This window comes from Myxine glutinosa, chromosome 6, assembly GCF_964187855.1.
Source record: "Myxine glutinosa chromosome 6, kmMyxGlut1.1, whole genome shotgun sequence".
Lineage (NCBI taxonomy): Eukaryota > Metazoa > Chordata > Myxini > Myxiniformes > Myxinidae > Myxine > Myxine glutinosa.
In genome coordinates, this window is record NC_136266.1 from 41,746,867 (window position 1) to 41,768,966 (window position 22,100).

The 22,100-nt window shown below is 44.7% G+C and overlaps 1 protein-coding gene across 1 annotated transcript; it reads right to left on the reverse strand.

The window, feature by feature from the left end:
* Window positions 1-1,335: 1,335 nt before the first annotated feature.
* Window positions 1,336-19,306, reverse strand: RIOK2 (RIO kinase 2). The gene is made up of 10 exons (XM_068119897.2): window positions 19,144-19,306; window positions 15,650-15,788; window positions 13,791-13,907; window positions 13,205-13,380; window positions 12,916-13,004; window positions 7,755-7,946; window positions 6,840-6,932; window positions 4,406-4,957; window positions 4,144-4,240; window positions 1,336-1,825 (listed from the first exon to the last, which is right to left on the reverse strand). The coding sequence occupies exons 1-10, from the start codon at window positions 19,207-19,209 to the stop codon at window positions 1,670-1,672; spliced, it is 1,677 nt and encodes a 558-aa protein (XP_067975998.2). The 5' UTR covers window positions 19,210-19,306; the 3' UTR covers window positions 1,336-1,669.
* Window positions 19,307-22,100: the final 2,794 nt, after the last annotated feature.

The following is a 22,100-nucleotide window of genomic DNA, read 5'->3' on the forward strand; positions in this document are numbered from 1 at the left end:
CACTCCACATGAGAACGTTTGGCCAGGCACAGGTTAGTTACAGGCTAGGATTCATGCATTAGCAGAGATCAATTCTAAAATTTCAAATCTATGAATTATTTTTGCAGTCGTTTCTTTATTGGCCAGATGTTGTGGGTTATGGCTTGTCTGGGAACCACCACACACTGGCTACAAATTTTTTTTGGTTAATGCTGGTCTTTTGTATGCAGCACAAGGCTATGGGGGTATTGGGGTAGCATCATTGGGTGAGGGTGTGGGTGTTCCACCGATGCAATGCCGTAGAAGTTAGAGCAGGAATTTGGTCATGGTGCTCACCTACTCTTCATGAAGGATACCGTGGGATCTATTACGTCCACCTGCTGATGTCAGCAGACGGGACGAAAAGCTTAACGTTCATCCTAGGGACGACACACACATTGACGAATCACCCTGGCTGTGACAAACAGATGAATTTATAGTCGGCCTGAGTTTCAAACCCAACCTAGTCGGCTCACAGACAAGTGTGTGTACCTCCAAGCCTTCCTGCCAACCTGAAATGCTCTGGTTGAGCACTGGTACGGTTTTCCAGAGGACCTGGGTTCGATTTCTAGTCTGGGCATGTAATTTTCCCACAAATATACATACATACATAAATATATACAGGTTGAAACCCCTAACTTGACGAGAAAGCAAGGCACAGATTGTGTCTCACCCCAGCAATTGTTGCACAACCTGTTAGCAACAAGTGTAGCCTGCCACGCTGACAGTGTCTCTGCCCTGCTCATCAACAATTAGGAGGTTTGCAGTCAGGAACATTAAATTTAACTAAAGAAGCACACTGACCCTATGACATGACGCCGACCTCATGTGCATAAATTATACCAACACATCACCTCCAAACTAGAAGGCATCCGTGTGGTACTCAAGTCTTTGAAGTCTGAGATTAAAGCTCTATGGTCACAACTAGACAAAAGCAGAGATGTCGATCTAGATTTCGCCCTCATTATGGGCTCATCAGGACAACATACTGCAAATTGTTTATTTGTGACCAATCTAAGCCGTTAATATACACAGGTAATGTGTGTAAAAAATTGTGCGTGTAAAAGTGCGCATGTAAATGTATAAAAATTTATGTAAATATAAATATATATATATCTCCTTCCACAGTTTTGCTAAAGTGACAACAGGGGACACAGCACACAAAGGGGAAATAAGCAAATTGTGCAATCAACAATGTATAAGTTTGTACGATAACTATTGTACGATAACTTGTGCAACTCAATCCGAAAGTTGAGGCTGACAAAAGTCGTCAAAATATTCACATGGAGCAATAAGCATGAACTACAAAACCACAAGAAGGATTTCTTTTTTTAATCTCTTATTAGGATGTGGAAAAGAGCAAACACGAAGTTTTATGTTATTGACATAAAAACAAGCCAAGTCATATAAATCATTTTTATCAACAAGTAAGGCATAACCTCAAAATCACAAAACATTTCAGAGAGTTTTGTGCAGAGCATATTGGCATATCATGTGGTTGCAAAACACAGGCCTGCATATTACGTGTTGCTGGGTTGTTGAGCCAATCAGAGCATTCCGCACGTGGGATTCACAAAGTGATAGTTGAAGGGTACCCAGTTTCCAAATGTCTGGAGATAATATTAAAAAATACTCTCCGAGTGTCTCGTTTTCAGTTCCAGATGGAGTCGAGGCTCGAGTGAATGATCTCACGGTTTTCTCTGCGCAGTTTCGTTACCAAGCTTGACTCTCCCTTTTGCAGGCGGCGTCGCTGTGCCACACGCTGCCGTTTGCTCAATTGCTGCTTCACCTTCTGCTGGATTACTTCCTGTTGAATGACATGACACATGCCATCATTATTATTACAAATAAGCAAAGTCATTACACGTTAATGATGCTTTTATTTATGGTGTCTGGACAAACCTAACCTAGTAGTTCCTCTTCCAGCAAAACAATTGTTGGTTCTTTAACCTCTCAGCCTCACGATCAGCCATGACCTTTCCTGGGCTGACCACAAAGCAAAGCTCCAAAGCCAGCTGCAGAATGAGCATCTCATGTTCATCCAAGTCATTCCTTGGAAAATCAGAGCTACTCACCATCTCCAAGGCCTTTGTTCATAGCTCAGTGGAGTTCTGCTCTCCGCCATGGGTTGGCGAATCACCTTCAAATCTGCCTCTCTTGGATTCTGGGGAATCTAAAGCTCTCAAATTTATTGGAATTTCTCGAGATGAGGTAGAAACACGGGTCTGTTGCTATCACATCACAGGCAGGGCAGTGGTCTCTCTGTTTTCTTCCGTCTATTTTCTGACATTGCTCTCCCCTTCCACTATCTTAGTCCTCCGACCCTCCCCAGCTACTCCAGGATACACGCATTCTTACAATATCGCCTTCCTGGTTAAACTTGCAAAATCCAGGCTGACTGCACACGTTAATTCCTTTATTACGCACTTCTCTCGTCTCTAGAAACACCTTGCAGAAGCTGTTCTGCCTCACTTTTCATTCCAGGGCTTTCCAGTGGAGTTACGGCTATTATGGGGAGCACAACATAAGGTTAGGACATGGTCACGATGCTGCATGACCAGTTTGGTCTGGATCCGGTTGTCGGTTTCTGAGAAGAAGAATTTTAAATGAAATACCAATATTTGGGGCAATACCCCCCCCCCCCCCCCATTTTACACCCTTTAAATGGGCAGATTCAGCTTAGGAGCACAACCCCATGAGACCTTACTGTCCTGATGCATTGTACCAAATTTGGTCCATATCGCTCAGGTAGTTGTGGAGATGTTTTAGTGAAAACAAGGGATTCACAGAGGTGGCCCATAGTACCATGAGAAGCACAACTGAAGGTTCGGGCATGGGCCCGATGCCTCATGGCGAGTTTGGTCCAGATCTGTCTAGCGGTTTCTGAGAAGAATATTTTTGAATGAAATGCCAATATTTGGGGCAAAACACCCTTTCTCCCCCTTTATAGGGGGTGCATCCAGATGTGGAGCACAGCCCTATGAGACCTTGCTGTCTTGATGCGTCATACCAAATTTGGTCCATAATTGGTCAGGTAGTTTGTGAGAAGATGTTTCAGTCAAATGTTAACAGGCGTACGTACGTACCCACACCGCGACCCACTCCATGAGTATTACCAATTAACAACAAGTCTGGAGAGACAAGTTGTCGAAACAATGCGCCCACACCTTCGATGCAATATATGCACCGAAACAAAATAAACAATGCAAGATACCATATCCAAACAATCAAACCAAGTAGAATCCAAATGAAGTAGATGGCTGAGATAGTAGTGTCGGTTGGCAATTTTGACTACAGCCTGTGCTCATGATATCCTTGTACGTGTCCCCTATTTCACACAACGAGTGCCTCCTAGTTGGCTCTCTGATCATCCCTGACAATGAGAGGCTCCAGTTTCAAGTTAAACCCATCTGAGTATCGGACACATAGTCATTGTCAAACATTTTGTGCAATAGCAACCAAAAGACAACCTCTGAAAATGCACAAGAGAATGCGAGACAGGAATATGTTGGTCTATTTTTTTCAATTGCTGCAATCATTTACACCATGGAGAGGCCTGCACACATATAACATGTAGGACAAAAACATTTGGAGACATTATTGTACTTTGACATTAATTTCTAGAACAGCACTTTGTGGAGCGCATACCTTCGCCAGGCTTAAAACAGTTTAAGTTTTGTATCCCACTAATAGGCTGGATTTGCATCCGGACGTGAACCAAAATCTAATCTGCTTGGTCTTGTCATCAACCCAATTCACCCACCAAGTTTTGTCATGCTCCATCCACAACGTTTTGAAATATCATGTGTCATTTGGCCCCATTTCTCAATGTTGAAGAATAACTTTTTTAAATTGGAGTATCCAGATCCAGATCCAGATCTTCACCAAAATCTAATGATTTCATCCTTGTCACACACCCAACCTGTCTTCCAAATGTCGTCCGAATCCGCCCATAACTTTTTGAGATATTGTGCTCACAAACAAACAGGGGTGAATACATAACTTCAATCCACCTTCAGTTGTGGGGTTAGCAAGAATGTTGGGAAACAATGGACAGATCAACAAAGTGTGATCCCAGTATCGTGACTTGTGCTCGGAGGGGAAACCCAAACGATGCAATCTTACTGGAGCAATGGTAGAGTGACTTCCATCACTGCAGTTCGATTCGCTGTGTGTGCGCTGCCGGAGATGGCTGTTGACATGGAGCAAACTGACTTCGTCACTACAAAGACAAGAAAATGGCGATAAACATTTGCATTTCATCGGTTTTGAATTGCAGGCTGTGGTTACTTATCAACTGAGGCAATGAATACTCTATTAAGATCCAAAAATTCAAATGAATTGAGATGGAAACTCCAAACAGCTTCCCCTTTCAGGTTATTGTTACCGGAGGGGTTTGAAATCTTTGTTGATGTCCGACAAGTGCACAAGTTCATCACAGCTGTCATCCTCTGAGTGATGGTTATCTGCCAGGTCATGTTCCTTTCCATCATCCTCTCCTTCCACCAGATTTCCATGGCAATCTGAAGAATGGTCAATCACAAGACCGGCTGCACACACGGCAAGTTGCTCCATCGAGACGCAGTCTTTATCTTCCACAGATGGCGATGACCCTGAAGCTTCATCCAGTAACCCTTTCTCTGTAGTGTTGGCTTCAACAAAACAGTGCTTGTCTCGCAGTTCTGCATTTTTCGGTTCCTCGTCATTTTCTTCCAAACAATCATCATCCTCATCATCCAATGTTTCAATTTTCTCCTTGCCATCTTTAAACTGTCGTTGCTCTTCAAGATCACCATCAGTACTGCCACAAGAGAGGTCATCTTCCAAGGTCTCCTCATCACTCTCCGGCCCCAACGGCAGTAAGAGATCATCCTCATAAGGGCAGAGTTGTCTAGAGAAGCCACTCGCTGAAACCTCAACATCCAAGGTCGTTTCACGTCTGAGTGGAAAGGGCGACAAGACAATATCGTGACATTTATTTTCAACGCAAGGATGGGGACTGGTCATATATTCTGCCTGAAAGTTTGATCCACAGTCTCGGCTCAAATGCACATTGTATCTATCACCTACATTCCACCATTTGGCAAACATTTCCAGAAGAGGTCACCAGAACAGATGGAATGTGTTGCACTTATTTTACTACATTGCGATGTAAATAATGGATGCATTCATTAAAATAAAAGACTGGAGTGAAGTCGATGGTGTGCCATCGCAAATCCCCATGCTTCCCATCTAAAGCAAGGTTGAAAGATGGCAAAATTTTCCACCAGGAATGACCCAATATCAAATTTTGAGTTAAAAAAAAAAAATCTGTTTGACCCATGTGAGCCTAAATCCCCACCCACTGGGATTTCACCTGCGGTCAAATCCAAAAATTTCGTTACATCTTTTATGCGTCTGTCTCTCAATATTGAGTGCATATACAAAGCTTCATTTAAAAATGAGCCCGTAATTGCATTTTTGGTATTTGACCTTTTGACCCCATTCGATGGAGCAGAGACAAAAATGATACCATTTTCATACCTTCTTGCCATGTGGTGATTACAACTAACAAATTTGGTGAATTTCGACAAAACTGTTTAGGAGGAGATAGCATGATGGACAGACAGCCAGCCAGCCAGACAGAGCTGATTACAATATCCCCCTGTTTTATTGTCAAAAAGCATGGGGACAATTATCTACAGGAAAAATAAGACCGAAAGTCTAACAACAGTGTAGCCGGGCTTGTATCTGCTGTTCCCATGTCATATGACCAGATCCTCAGCTCTGATTGGTGGTCGTCTGTGAAGGGCATACATACATACACCAGATGGACAGACAAACGCTGTTCCAGACGGCATTGTCCTACGGGCTATGCCATTAAAAAATATCTACCTAAGCAAGTGACCAATGACGTCACTTTTTTTTTTCTCGACCAATTTATCCCTAGACCATGCTCAAGAAATTTCATACTGATCGGATCAAACGTTCTCCTTGTCGATTTATGATGTCATCATGAAAGTACCTATGACATCATCAGTACCTCCACCATCAAAGGTAGATGGAGGTTATGTTTTCACCCCTGTCTGTTTGTTTGTGAACAAAATATCTAAAAAAGTTATGGACGGATCCGGACGAAATTTGACAGAGATGTAGCGCATGTCACAAGGACGAAATGATTATATTTTGGTGAAGATCCGAATTCGGATCCGGCTACTATAATTTTTAAAGTGATTCTTCACCATTGGGAGATAGGGCCCAAAACGATACACAGCAGGATATCTCAAAAAGTTGTGGACGGATTTGGACGAAAATTGGTGGACCAGTTGGGTGTCTGACAAGGACAAATATATTCGATTTTGTTGAAGATCTGAATATGGATTCGGATATGAGAATTATTTGATTTTTAAAAGTGATTCTTCACCATTGAGTGATATGGCCAACCAGGCGGAGGTATGCTCTCTATTGAGCGCCATTCTAGTTAACATATGTTATTCCCCATGGGGAGTACTTTACAATGAGCCACCTTTCAGTTTTTTTTCAATGGAGCGGTGGTTTTGGAGATAGAGGTGCAAGTTTTTCGGATTTTCCGAGATGGTCCCCGTACCATGTGAACTATGACATCATAATTATCATTATCCTATGGTGAAAAATTTGTGTCAATCGGACAACCGGTTGTAGAGAACAGAATTTTTAAGGAAATAAACCTGAAAAATGTCGGCAGAATTGACATACATACATACATAATGACAGAAAAACGCTGTTCCAGACGGCATTGCCCTACAAGCTAGTCGTAAAAAGAAGATAAAATGACACAAAAGGCAGACACTAAAGTTACTCACTTGATTTTGGCGAAGACAGGAGCTTGCTCGCTCTCAAAGCCAAAGCGTTTCAAAAAGAAATCTTGTATACATTTTACATCACGCTCAAAATACCTGTGATGACAACACATAGCATGATATAATCAAGGCAAGGTAACATAATGTATCAGTATCAAGTATGATCAGGTAATAGCTCGAAGGGGAGGTTGGAGGAATATGGTGCTGCAAGTTTAGGTGGAATTCAGTAAACACTCATCAAACTTTCATTCGACACACAATTTAATGCACAAACGCTTTGTCTTGTTGTGTTTGTGACCAAATAAACGAAGCCAAAACGATAAATGAACAAACTACGAGTAGAACGGCCCTTGCTGGAGCGCACACCTCTGCCAGGCTGAGCAGTTTACGTTTTGTTTCACACTGATAGGCCAGATTTAGATCCAGACTTGAACTAACATCGAATCGGCTTGTTAAAGCCACTTTACCAACTAATCCACCAAGTTTTGTTTGAACCCGTCCATAACATTTTTAGATATCATGCTATATATCGTTTTTGGCCCAATCTATCAATTGTGAAGATTCACTTATGATCTGAATCCGGATATTCACCAAAATCTCATTAATTCGTCCTTGTCACACACACAGTGTCCACCAAGTTTCGTCCGAATATGTCTATAACTTTTGAGATATCCTGCTCAGAAAAAGACAGACGGACAGACAGATCGACAAAACCAAAAAGATGTGAAAACAACCTCAGTAACAATACATGTTCTATCGCTTTATGACAACCATCAGGATGTTAAAAAATTACGATCGACTGTTTTAACTAAAATGAAATGTTCCACTGGTTCTCAAACAATGCCAGCTCGGTGCTGTAAGTTACTCACACCGAGCTCTTCAAAAGGAGCGAATGCTGTACGAACTTGTTGCACCCACCATTCAGCATTCTCATGAGAAGTGGAGACCATTTGAGGGAAATCTATGAGTGTGGCACGACCATCCTCATTCACCATCACATTGAACTCATTGAAGTCACCATGGATGAGCCCATACTGAGCAAGTCGCTCGAGGAGTTCCATAAGCTCCACATACAGGGTAAAGGGTTCTGCCATTGCCTTGACTTGGTATCTGTCAAAAGTGCAGAAAAATCACCCACAATGCCATTTACAGCGCTCAATTATCCGATTTGTCAACAAAGGCTGTGAAATGCAGTACGTACTAGAATATCTGCATCGGGAAAAGATCGCTGGCCTGAACAAAGCTGGAAAATTATATTCAAAACCAGTGGCACAAAACTCAAAGAAGTGTTTGTAGTTTTTCAGCACCTTCAAAATGTAGTGAAAGAGAATTTGCTGTCTTTTATCATACCATGTATTAAAGCAGTCGGATTTCTCCATCTGTCTGTCTGCCACACTCTTTTCACTGGGACATCATCATGATGTAACGTCCAGTGCTAGACTAGACCTCTACGGACATGCATGCCGTGCCGGCGTCCAGCACGCAACCCGTCCCATCACTGAAAGCATTTCAACACCATTACCCATATATCTGACTATCAGACATTTGTAGGTGACGGGCTGAATGTCAGGCATGAAGCGTCAGCATGACGGCCTCAGTAAGATGGCGTTATGGCTGGGTAGTACATGGTGTTATGTAGAATTATTATATGTACGTGCAAAATTTGCTACACTAGTGGAACCAATATTTTTTTGCATCTATATACCCTTGGCAACAAGACCTGAGTTGGTTCCATTTTTTTCAATGGCGTCTTCGTCCCTAACCCCAAGCCAAGTAGAAGTCCATGCTATGAAAACTTTCAACTTGGTCAGTATCAAGATAAAGTTGTTAATGCAACACAGCAAGACTTTGCATGGCTACTTTCACGGTATTCACAGAGGCACCATGAAAAGACATCAGACGGTATACCAGTTTGGTCAGCATACAATTCTCGTGTGTGCACTCCAGAAGAGAACAAGACACCCAACCTTGATCAAGATCACACAATGCCTATCATTAAGGCACCAGCTCATGAGTGGACAACACTGGTGACAGTTCTTGAGAAGCTTTCGTACCTCAATAGTGTTGTGTGTCCAGAAAACACTGGAACGATCTTAGTTACATTTGACATGGATCTTTACAAGAGGGCCCTAAAGTTAGAATATCTTCATGACCAATATGCTGGGAAATGGATGGTATGCCCTGGTGGTTTCCACACTGTCTTGTGTGCACTAAGGTGCCTTGGGAGGACTGTTGAGCACAGCGGGCTTGATGAAGCTTGGAGCAAGGATACAGCACTGTGACAGTAAATCAGATACTCAATGGGAATCACCACAATCGTGCTGTTCAAGCTCATGAGCTCACATTAGAGGTATTCTTTGATCTCTGCCTTTCAGATTTTCTGAAAGAGAAGCCTGCAGTTGTAGAAGCTCTATCTGCCTGTATGGATAACTTGATAGAAGCAAACAAGAAAGAGGTAGGCATTCAGGAAGCCCATCACCAACTTCTAATGGAGATTGAACATCTAAACTTGGAAAAGCAGCTGAGTGATTTTGACAGGAGCCACAGTAAATTCCCAATGTATCAATGGGCACGAATGTACATGAGGCAAGTGTTGGCGCTGATTAACTTCACACGTTCACTGAAGCAGCCAGATTTCTTCCTGTACTTGGCGTCTCTAGAAAATTTGTGCATCTACTTCTTCAGCTACAACCCACTAGATTATGCTCAAAACAAGTTGTTAGCCAAAGATATTTCTCAAAAAACGTCTGTTAACTGGATATAAGTGTTCTGGTGGATTTTCTGTACAAGGAATGACAAAAATGCCAGAAACAATGGTTAATCAAAGCGTTTTATGTGAAAAGATACATACAAAATTGCAAAAAATGGCGGCCATTTTGAAAGTCAAAATGGCCGCCAAAGACGCCATTGAAAAAAATGGAACCAACTCAGGTCTTGTTGCCTAGGGTATAAGGATTCCAAAAAACATTGGTTCCACTAGTGTAGCAAATTTTGCACTACAATGACACAACACCATGTACTAGGGACGCCATTACGGCTGTTTCTGGAATTGCAAATATTGACTGTCAATAAACTGTATTACTGTGACGCCTGGTGTTGGCTTAGCGGTTAGGATGCCAGCTTGGGATCCTAGGATCCTGAGTTTTAATCCCAGTCGATCGTTTAATTAACGCCAGGGGGTTGACTCAGCCTGTCATCCTTCCGAGGTCGGCAAATTGAGTACCAGCTTGCTGGGATGAATGTGCTGTGTGCCCCGGCCTAGAATAGGTACACCGTATCCCTGCATGTCGTAAGAGGCGACTAAAGGTTTGGCGTCAGGAAGGGCATCTGGCCAAAAAAACATTGCCTCAAAAAGGGAACCATGATGATTGTTATGGGGCCCGCAAGGCTAACCCCTGCTCTCGCAGGGAAAATGGCCTTAAAAGGGAATAAACTGTATTACTGTGTTGTAACACTTACAAGTCAGAAAGAACATTTTATAAAAATGAAAAAACATGTCGAGATGGAATCCCCAAAAAACAACCAAACAAGGTAGGAAGGAATTTTTATAAAACGTTTTTTCTGTCTTTTTAAACTTTATTTTTCCCAATATGGATGCCAATGGCATCATCATCTCATAAATTATTTTGAGAGGCATTTACATGGGGAACTTCCTGACCCCCACATCCTCAGCGATATACTGTATCTCCGACATGTCTCTTCCGTAGTTCCCTTAATGTTCCAGACCCTTCTGTCCCCACACAGACATTTTGCTACCCTATTGTCCTTCAGTTTTGGAATCATCTATTTCTTTTGTATGCGAACATAGCAGAATTACTCTTTACCCTCTCTCCTTTCTCTGTTCCTTCCCTTATATTATATCCCCATATCCTTCCTTCCATTCTTTGCAAAACTCCACTCATCTTTTTTTCCACACAATCAAGAGATATCTCAAGTCCTATCCTCTTCCCTTCTGTTCTTTTACTCAATGTTGGCATTTCTTCTCTCCTTCTCCCAGATCAAATCTACAGTCGAGGCCAAAAATATTGGCACCCTTGCACATTTTTCAAATAACTCACAATTTTCTCCAAAAATAAGTTGAAATTGACGAAAGTATTTGGTCTCCACAATTCTTTATTTCACTGTTAATATTACAAACCTTTGCTTTTGATTCAGAACTTAATATATCCTTTTAAATCAGAAAATTTAAAGAAATGGCATTGACCAAATTATTGATACCCTCGACTTAATATTTAGTAGCACACACAGCCTTTGGACAAAATAACTGCAGTCAAGCACTTTCTATAGCCATGAATGAGCTTCCTACACCTCTCTACTGGCAGTTTGGCCCACTCTTCTTGTGTAAACTGCTCCAGTTATCCCAGAATTGAAGAGTGCCTTCTCCCAACTGATGTTTTCAGATCTCCCCACAGGTGTTCAATGGGATTTAGATCTGGACTCATTGCTGGCCACTTCAGAACAGTCCAGCATTTTGTCTTGAACCATTGCTGGGTGCTTCTTGAAGCGTGTTTGGAGTCATTGTCCTGCTGCAAGACCCATGACCTTTGACGGAGATGCAGCTTTCTGACACTGGGTTGAACATTGTGCTCCAAAATGCCTTGGTAATCTCCTGATTTCATGATGCCATTCACACATTCAAGGCACCCAGTGCCAGAGGCAGCATAGCAACCCCAAAATATCACTGAACCTCCTCCATGTTTGACTGTAGGGAAGGTGTTCTTTTCTTTGAAGGCTTCATTTTGTTTTCTGAAAACATAGAGATGATGTGCTTTACCAAAAAGCTCTAATTTGGTCTCCTCTGTCCACTGGACATCCTCCCAAAAGGATTTTGGCTTGTTCAGGGGTGTTGTGGAAAACTCAAGTTGGGCTTTCTTGTGTCTCTCAGCAGTGGGGTCCTCCTGGGTCTCCTACCATAGAACCCTCTTTCATTGAGTTGGCAATGGATGGTGCGAGTGAAACTGTCATACCTTGTTTCTGAAGGTCAGCTTGAATCTGTTTGGCAGTTGACCGAGGTGTTTTCTCCACCATTCGAACAATCCTTTGCTACAATCTTCCATCTAGTTTTCTCTTGCGGACACATCCAGGGAGGTTGGCTACAGTGCCACGGGCCTTAAACATCCTGATAACACTGCGTACGGTGGACACAGGAACATCAAGGTTTCTGGAGATGGACTTGTAGCCTTGAGATTGTCCATGATTGTCTACAACCTTGTGTCTGACCTCCTCAGACAATTATCGGGTTTTCTTTCTTTCCTCCATGCTCATTGCAGTACACAGTGACACAAAACAGCAGAATGACTCCTTTCCTCCATTCAAACTGGTTGAATAAGTGATTTTTATATTGCAGGCACCTGCAACTCACCACAGGTGAGTTCAATTCCAAAGTAAAGGAGAATTACCTGCTTGAAATCTTATTATTTTTAACAACTTCTAAAACGTGCCAATAATATTGTCCGGACCATTTTAGGATTTCTGTGTGGAATAAGCTAAGATTTAGTATTTTTTCAGGGTTTTTTTTTGTTTTGTTCCACTGAAAACCAAAGAAATACATATGTGGATACCAAAATATTTTTTAATTTCAACAATTTTCTGGAAGAAATGGTGCATTATTTGAAAAAAGTGCAAGGGTGCCAATATTTTTGGCCACACCTATTTACATGAGGACGACGTACTGCATGATTTGCTTGAACAATAGTACACATATGGTATATGGAAAGGTGACTTTAGAATGCTCTTTTTAATAACCGGTATGACTCCCTGTGAAACTCAATGAAAGCATCAGCAGAGAAAGCAGTTTCTTGGTAAGGTTTATACTGGGTGGTTTGCCATTGCTTTCCCAGCGTTGTTTGTCCATTCTCTATCCTTTTAAATGCTGAGAGTCAAGCAAGGGAGCAGCACATACCGTTTATCAAGTTTTTGGTATGTCTCAGATGGGGTTTGAACCAATGACCTCTCAGACTTAGAGTGAAAGAATTACATGGCAGCTACATACACGCGAACTGGTGCTTGGTTGTCTGTCTGCATGCATCTGTCAGAACAGAATTGGAGAAATATAACAGAGCAAACAGCAAGAACTCACAGTGGGAATCCGTTAATGAGTTCCATGACAACAGCATGGCGGTTGAAGTCCACGGGTTTTGGGACTGGAAATTCTCGGTCATACAGAGCCTGAAACACAATACCACAAGTGTTCATATTTTACCTTGATTGTGTGTTATAAGTTATAACTGATTTGAAACACGGGGGTCAGTTTAAGAACAGCACAGAATTTAAAGCCGAGCATGGAACGTTGGATCAACCCATAACATTGGTGATGTCCAACCAGTTTGCATACATGTATTATTGGGAGGGCACATGGTCTGGTCTACCTTCATATATGCAAACTCCTTGAGGGCGGCAATGCGTGAAAGGTAAATCCACGACACATGCCTCCTGTTATTGTGGTAGTCACGTTTATTCCGCAAATTCCTGAAAGATGTGCGGCCAAGGCGGTGCAGCTTGAGTGCCAACTGAGTCCCTTCACCATTTGCCACGATGTAAATATCTGCACCACACGAGGAGGTGGTATGTTCCGGCTAAAACAACCAGGCTTTCTTGCACGTCACTAACACACACACACACACACACACACACACACACACACACACACACACACACACACACACACACACACACACACACACACACACACACACACACACACACACACACACACACACACACACACACACACACACACACACACACACACACACACACACACACACACACACACACACACACACACACACACACACACACACACTTCAAAAATATTTTCAGCAAACAACTCGAAACAGCTCACAAAGAAAAGCGAAGTAGATATTGACACAATTCAAAGCAATACATATTAAAGTCGAATAGACGCTGCTTTTGATGTGAACATATGGGCAATTATGATGTCACAGCATCCACCTGATTCTTTGCCGACACCAATCTGGTTTCCGACAGATGACAAAGCCTCACGTGCCGCCAGCGTCCTGAGCGCCAGGTAGTCGTAACCAGCGAACGTAAGCCGATAACCCTGTACCACTGCATACAAACACTAATCTTGTATAAGCATTTTATTTCACAAAATTTAAAAAGGCTTCAAAAGTCATAGTCTAGTAGGAAGACTAGGTCCCCCTGCACCCCCCGGAGATATACTTCTAATCAGTGTTTCTAGATTGGAAAAAATGTGTAGAAAATGACTAGCTATGGCCCCAAGCTGAAAAAATGTCCCACATACCATTTTTATGCAAATTACTGCTGCAAATTTTATGCAAAATTATGCAAATTTTATGCAAATTTTTGATGAGGAGTAGAGTTGAGGGGTCTTTGAGGGCTTCATCGAGGTGCTCTCGGTTGCAAGACTGGGTCATTCTGAGAAGCACAGCAGGGTCAGAGATCATGATGTTCTCCTCCTCAGTGAATCTCTCCATCAACAGCCTCTCCATTGCCTCACACACTGTTTTGAGGCAAAAGAGGGACTTTGCGTAGGCCTTTCCACTGAGAACACCTTTGAGAGATCCACTTGTTACTAGTTGTGCCTCAAAGAGAATCTCTGCATATCCAGAACCACGCATCTTGTGTCCAGTGAGCATCCCGATGTAGTTCATGGATGTGTGGAAGGGTCCAATCGTTACTACATGACTAGCAAATTCATTTGGCCAGCGCCAGATGATGGGAAGGGCTTTCATGCAGACACCCAGATCAAATGTATTCAGGACCCATCTCTGACCCACCTCAGCAGTTGCTGCCTCGGAACGCTTCAGTAGCTCACGAACAACTGCGTTGTCTGTGATCGGTCTGTGCCTGGTGCCTGCATGGCATGGCAATGGCCTGCAGCCTGTGCCTGGGCTAGGGGGTTTCACCTCTGCAACTGGTTCTCCCCCACCCAGCAAATCAACAGTCGACTACTGCACGCCTATCCACCAACCGATCACAGACAACGCAGTTGTTCGTGAGCTACTGAAGCGTTCCGAGGCAGCAACTGCTGAGGTGGGTCAGAGATGGGTCCTGAATACATTTGATCTGGGTGTCTGCATGAAAGCCCTTCCCATCATCTGGCGCTGGCCAAATGAATTTGCTAGTCATGTAGTAACGATTGGACCCTTCCACACATCCATGAACTACATCGGGATGCTCATTGGACACAAGATGCGTGGTTCTGGATATGCAGAGATTCTCTTTGAGGCACAACTAGTAACAAGTGGATCTCTCAAAGGTGTTCTCAGTGGAAAGGCCTACGCAAAGTCCCTCTTTTGCCTCAAAACAGTGTGTGAGGCAATGGAGAGGCTGTTGATGGAGAGATTCACTGAGGAGGAGAACATCATGATCTCTGACCCTGCTGTGCTTCTCAGAATGACCCAGTCTTGCAACCGAGAGCACCTCGATGAAGCCCTCAAAGACCCCTCAACTCTACTCCTCATCAAAAATTTGCATAAAATTTGCATAATTTTGCATAAAATTTGCAGCAGTAATTTGCATAAAAATGGTATGTGGGACATTTTTTCAGCTTGGGGCCATAGCTAGTCATTTTCTACACATTTTTTCCAATCTAGAAACACTGATTAGAAGTATATCTCCGGGGGGTGCAGGGGGACCTAGTCTTCCTACTAGACTATCAGCAGTTCTAAAAAATTAATCTCCTCCAATAAATCTTATGGTGGTGTACAAATTACTTTCACGCGTGTTAAAAGCTACCAGCACATCCTAAATGATCACCAAAACTTGGCGAGGCCGTATTTTGCCTCACAGCATCAGGTGTTTTGTGAAACTCCACTTTGGCTTACGCTTGCTGCGCTCATAAGCAATCAACTTGTTCTTCACCAGTTCCCTGAGAATCTTGCAGGCTCCTCCATGCTTGAGACTTGCAATGGAGGCTACCAGGCTAGCCGGCACCATATCGTGGTTCTTCATGCCCATTTCAACCTGCAGCATGCACTCAAAATAGTTAATGATCATACATCTAACATCGAGATAATGCGTTAAGCTTTACAGGTAATGTGCGATGAACAAATACAGATCATACTAACAATTCAAAGTTCAATAAATTTCAAATCAAAAATCAAAAAAATATAAATGAATAAAAAAAGATTGAAATTAAATAATTAAAATAATTAAAAATTAAAATAATAATAAATAAATAAATAAATAAAAATTTATAATTAAAATAAAAATTCAAAAATTTTGAAGTACATTCGAAAGATTTCCTCCAGATCCAAAGAAGATTGAAACTGTTGTGCAATTTAATTACTAAGTCAAATGTCTTCGAAGATAAACAAGAGTATTGCTTACTGCCGTGGGAATCAAAGTGTGGGCGGCATTCCGAGTGTTAATGCTTCGGCAAAGAAAAGTATGAAAAGTATCTGAAAACTCCTAATTGAGGTCAAGGGTAACACGAAAGGAATTTAAACTAAATTAACTTGTCAAGCTCTTGACAAATGTCGGATGTTGCACCGATACAGAAGTCTGTGGATCGTCAAAACATTCTGACGTCGGATCACTAAAATGGATCAAACACACGTTCTTCTAGATAATCAAGGAAAAGGTTAGCATAAGGAGTGCAATCCGTTTTGGTCAGCCCATTGGTATTCTTAAGTATCCTTGAAGATACAACAAACCACTGGCCTTCACAGGGACTAGTATTACATTGCATTTTGACAAGACACTTGTGATGAAGTAATGATGCCATGAAGCAAATCAAGTCACGTGAAGGTTGGTGCTGTTGTTGTTGTTGTTATATAGCCCCGGACAGTTCTCTCGAGCAAACCCGCAGCACCGTGACAGCCGATCAACCTCCAGCGAGCACTTTTAGGTATATAGATAAATCAATGATAAAACTTTCACTAGGTCTGTGTGCTCTCTACCTCTCTATGCTCCCCCCCCCCCAAACTAAACCAGCAAACTAATCGAGAGAACTGTCCTTTCACTCACTCACCGCAGGCAGGTTGGTGGTCTTTCCGTCTTCTACCGACTCCTCTCTGGCCTTTCCCCCCCAGCCCTCTCTGGGCTCTGTCCCCCAAATATTCCTACAGGTCGCACAAGATCTGCCTGCAACCCTCTTATGGTTAAACTGCCAAAATCAAGACTTTCTGCTCACCTTCACTCCTTCATTCCTCTTTTCTCCCGCCTCTGGAACAAACTCCCTCACTCTCTTCAATCCCACCCCACCCTCCAGGTCTTTAAAACAGCTGTTCACCACCATCTCTTATCCTCCCCCATCCAAAATCTTGATCTTTTCTACCCCCACTAATTTCGGTCCCCTTGTGTTTTATACCTCTTCCCCCCCCCCCTCCCCTTCCCACGCCTCCTGCCTCCAAGCCCTCTCCCTCCCACACTTCTCCCTGCTCTCAAATGTTGTGGTTGTGTGCTTCCCCTTCTCTCCCCATCTTGTCTTCCGCTCCCTCTTTTTGTATATTTTGTTTGTCTGGTTGATTTGTTTGTGAAATAAATGTTAGCTCTTTCACGAGCCTCGATTTCAGTATACAAAAAAAAAAAAAAAAAAAAAAACGTTGGAGACACAACAGTGAGACTAAAGTTGGGTGTGGAGGGGGTGGCTCCCATAATTTGGTAGACAGATTCAGACAATTCACACTACGGCTCATGGTATTGGGAACCCATGTCCAAATCCTAAATATCGTGTCGATTTGTCAACGTCCTTGTTACCACGGCAACGGAAAGTGGATGGAGGTTACATTTTCACCCCTATCTGTCTGTGAACAGGATATCTCAAAAAGTTGTGGACGGATTCGGACGAAACTTGGAGGACAAGTTGGGTTTATGACAAGGAAGAATTGTTTATATTTTGGTGAAGATCTAGATAGTGGGGCAACTTAGCATAACAATTGTGCATTTTGTGAGGAAAGCACCAAATTTGGCACACTAGTAGACTATCATATTATGAAAAGATCTGGATATTGGGCCATCTCAGATTCAGAGATTTGATTTTTGCAAGATTTCGATTCGATTGGGATCGAAGAGAACACCTTCTTCGTCTTCTGTACAGTGAAGTTGCCAGCCCTGAATTCTCTGGCTACATCTGGGTGCTTCATTGGGAGTGCAACCGTGTCCCTCAGGTGAACAGGGACCCACCTGGCATAGTGTGTGTGGTCTAAGGCATGGAACCATGGGACCAGTTCCGTCAGGGCATCAAGGTACGTCGTGAATGAAGCCTGCCGCAGAGAACGCACGGAGACCAGTACCAACATCTCTAGTTCCAGCACAGTTGCCCAGTACTGAAAGTTTGGAATGTCTTCTCCTCTCTGGTGACACCAGTCTTCGAACTCAGGCAGGTCTTCTGCATCATCAGCATATGTCATACAGTGGCGTTCATATGCACGGTGTTGCAGGATGTGCAGTGCCGCTGCAGTGATTTGATGAGCGCTTCTTGTGCGGGTGACGTGGGCAGCTCGCAGGAAGGAGTCGGCCGTCCCTGGCGTTGCAATCTTAGCTTGAAAATCTGCAAATCTTGCAAAAATCAAATCTCTGAATCTGAGATGGCCCAATATCCAGATCTTTTCATAATATGATAGTCTACTAGTGTGCCAAATTTGGTGCTTTCCTCACAAAATGCACAATTGTTATGCTATATTTAGCTTAGCTGCGGGACTAAGATCCAGATCAGAGAATTTTAAATTTTTTTGAAGTGATTCTTCACTATGGAGATATCGGACCAAAAACGATATACAGTATGATATTTCAAAAAGTTATGGACGAGTTATGACAAAACTTGGTGGATGACTTGGTTAGGTGACCAGAACGAGCCGATTCAATTTTGGTTCAGGTCCGAATCCAGATCCGGTCTATCAGTGGTTACAAAACGTAAACTGTTCACCGGGCGAAGGTATGCTCTCTACCGAATGTCGTTTTAGTTAATACTGTAAGTAAAGGCGTGTGTGTGTGTGTGTGTGTGTGTGTGTGTGTGTGTGTGTGTGTGTGTGTGTGTGTGTGTGTGTGTGTGTGTGTGTGTGTGTGTGTGTGTGTGTGTGTGTGTGTGTGTGTGTGTATATATATATATATATATCAACCATCATTTTGTCTTGCATGAGATCTACAAACTCCACCACGAGTCTGATACCAGCTTTTGTTTTGATACCACATCATTGTTTCTCACAACATCCAGAAGGGATTCCACCATACAGTATTTCGCACCCCCTGGACTGGAGTCAGGGTGGGCGATATATTCAGTGTAATTGCACGATTCATTACGATGTAAACCAAGAGCTGCAGAGAGAGCCGAACGAAAATAACATGAATGATTCATGAAGAAGGTAGTTTGACGTACCCCGGTGAGGACTCTAAAATCATCCTTGGACAGATACCGAAGCAGAACGACGTTTAACTTCCCCATGATGTGAACCTGAAATCGCGCAAACGCCAAGGCTGAACACAAACTGTACGTCACATGGTCAATCGAGCAATCCCGGAGTTTATACTTCCGGGTTGTTGTTGTTGTAATTGTAAAGGAGGATGGTGTTTGGCATTTTAAAATCTCCCTATCTTGAAAGTCCAGTAAATATTCACTAATAAGGAGTGTCTTGGGAAATGAAGTGCTAAACTTGCAGGTTTTTTAAGAAAACGAAGACGTTGAACAAGGAAGGAGGAGGAGAAGGATGAGAACGTGAAGAAGACGAAGATACGGACGGCATGGTGAAGGAGGAATTGAGATTCCCGTGAAGAAAAGAAAAAAGTGTAGCGGAAGAAGAAAACCCTCATTCACAAAAAGACCATTTCTGTCCATTATGACTAATTTGGGACAAAAAATATCCTCGAAAAATCCAATTACATCATTAAACCACCCTCTACAGTGGTTCTCGGCAACCGATTTACTCCTTCGTCCCACTCGCTGGTGCTCTTGTGGCGGACACGAAATCGCTCACACAGGCCGTTAGCTTGGGGGTGGTAGGCCGTGGTTCGGTGCAGCCGGACCCCGAGCCCCTGCGCGACCACCCCCCAGAGCTCCGAGGTGAACTGGGGGCCGCGGTCGGACGAGAGGTCGACATTGCGTTGTTGGCAATGGCGTCGTGTGTGGAAGGATCGCTCCGGCAGATCCAACGCCGAGGGTCACCAGTAAAGCGCGGCGTTACGCGCGCTGCTTGCGAGCAAGGAGGAAGCGGACAAGCGGTAACTTATAAGCGTCTTTATTTCAGGAGCTCACTGTAACACTAGCGCGCTCCGGGCTGCGCGCCCCGTGTATATCCTCAGGCCACGCCTACCCCTCGGGCGTGGCCGCCGCCCACTTGGTGCGCGGAATGATGTCACCACGCCAGTGGGCTGAACGTCTCGGCCTGGACAAGACGTCTGCGCTTTACGTCGACCAGGAGCCCATTTGCGCACAGGAAGTCCACGCCAAGCAGTGCCATGGGCACGTCGGCGGTGACGAACGTCCATCGGAAAACCTGCCCTCCGAACCGCAGAGAGAGGCAGCGTTTTCCGTACGTACGGATGGGCGTCCCGTTCGCGGCAAGCAGCGCGGGGCCCCCGCCCGCGGCGTGCTTGTCTGACGTACCGGCGGGAACGACACTCACCTGCGCTCCCGTGTCGCACAGGTAACGGCGCCCGGATAAGGTGTCCGTTATGAACAGCAGGCTGCTGGAACGGCCGGCGCTCATCACCACTATTGAGCGCCGGCCCGGGTGTTTCCCGACCTGGTGAAGGAGCATGGCAGATGACATTGCCGAGCCTCGTGGCCGAACTTGGCGTGGAACCAGCACCAGGTGGTGGAGCTGGAGGAGTGCGGCTGGCTCCCCCAGGCCGGTGGAGTTGGCGGTTTTCCCCGCGGTGGCGGTTTTCGCGGCGGCGGTGGGCGGGGCGTGGCGGCGGTCACGAGGGGCGTATCAGCATGCTGCATATGCTGTGTAAGCTGATGCTGTGGATCAGCATCATCAGCAGCATCAGCCTCGAGGTCCGTGACGGCCGCACTGACTCTCGCCCGCGTGTCCAAAGCCGCGAAGTACCTGTCCGCCACGGTGGCCAATGCTCGGGGATCCGTTAGCACGGTCCCGGCAAACGGTGAGGCGAACCTGTGCTGGAAGTTGGCGATGGAAAAGCGCCCGGAATAGAGAACCGGGGGCTTCGTCGCCCAACAGTGACAGCATATGGTCCATTCGGACCGACGGGCGCGTGTCGCCGAGCTCGGGGAGATCCAGGAGGCGGTCGGCCCATGCGTCGTCCGTGAGGCCGAACGTGGCTAGGAGTAGCCGCTTGAGTGCCTCGTACTTGTGGCCGTCCGGTGGGTGGCGAAGGACGGACACCACTCGAGCGGCCGTGCCGGGCCCGAGGGAGGCGACGACGTGGCAGTAGCGCGTGTCGTCGCCGGTGAGGCGCCGAAGCTGAAATTGGGCTTCAGCTTGGACGAACCAGACTTCGGCCTGGGCCTCCCAAAATTCGGGAAGTTTAATCGACATTGCGTTGTCAGCCATGGCAATGGCGTCGTGTGTGGAAGGATCGCTCCGGCAGATCCAACATCGAGGGTCACCAGTAAAGCGCGGCATTACGCACGCTGCTTGCGAGCAAGGAGGAAGCGGACAAGCGGTAACCTTTCAGCGTCTTTATTTCAGGAGCACACTGTAACACGAGCGCGCTCCGGGCTGCGCGCCCTGTGTATATCCTCAGGCCACGCCTACCCCTTGGGCGTGGCCGCCGCCCACTTGGTGCGCGGAATGATGTCACCACACCAGTGGGCTTTCGTGTCCGCCACACGCGCCCCCCCACAATTTTGGGCCCGGCCCTTAAATTTTGTTTCTCTCTCCGCCACGGAGGTATATATAGAACCTATTCTTATAACTCTGTAGTCTCCGCACAATACCGTGACTGGGTGGTGTTGCTTTCCCCACCAGATTCTCCCTCCTTTAACTCTAAACCCAGCAGCAGCATGCCACTGGCGTCACCACTACCCGAGTCCCGAGCTACCACACTCCTCTAACCTATCAGGGGGAGGCCTCTCATGCCTTCAGCCTTCCCCTTCTGGTGCCCGAACCCCTCTCCTTGGGTGTTCGGCCCACCTCACTGATCTCTATACTAACTGCCCTATACTATACTGATCTCTATACTGGAGGCTCGACGCCAAATCAACGCTAATCGGTCCATTCGCTGTGAAGTCACCGGAAGTATATTCGTCGCCATATTGGTTCCCCCAGAAAATCTCCGTCCGTTCATTCAATCATTGTCAAAAGACAATGCCTGCTATATTTTCTAAAATAATTTAATCGAAATTTCAACAAAACATTCGAAAATTTGTTT

Bases quoted from the DNA above. Each gene is read 5' to 3' on its own strand.
- RIOK2 (XM_068119897.2), bottom strand. From the start codon at position 19,209: ATGGGGAAGTTAAACGTCGTTCTGCTTCGGTATCTGTCCAAGGATGAT. The intron at 13,381-13,790 runs GTGGATGCTGTG...CGTGTGGTGCAG, and splicing joins TGGTGTCGGCAAAGAATCAG to ATATTTACATCGTGGCAAAT. The intron at 6,933-7,754 runs GTGGGTGCAACA...TTGTCATCACAG, and splicing joins TCTCATGAGAATGCTGAATG to GTATTTTGAGCGTGATGTAA.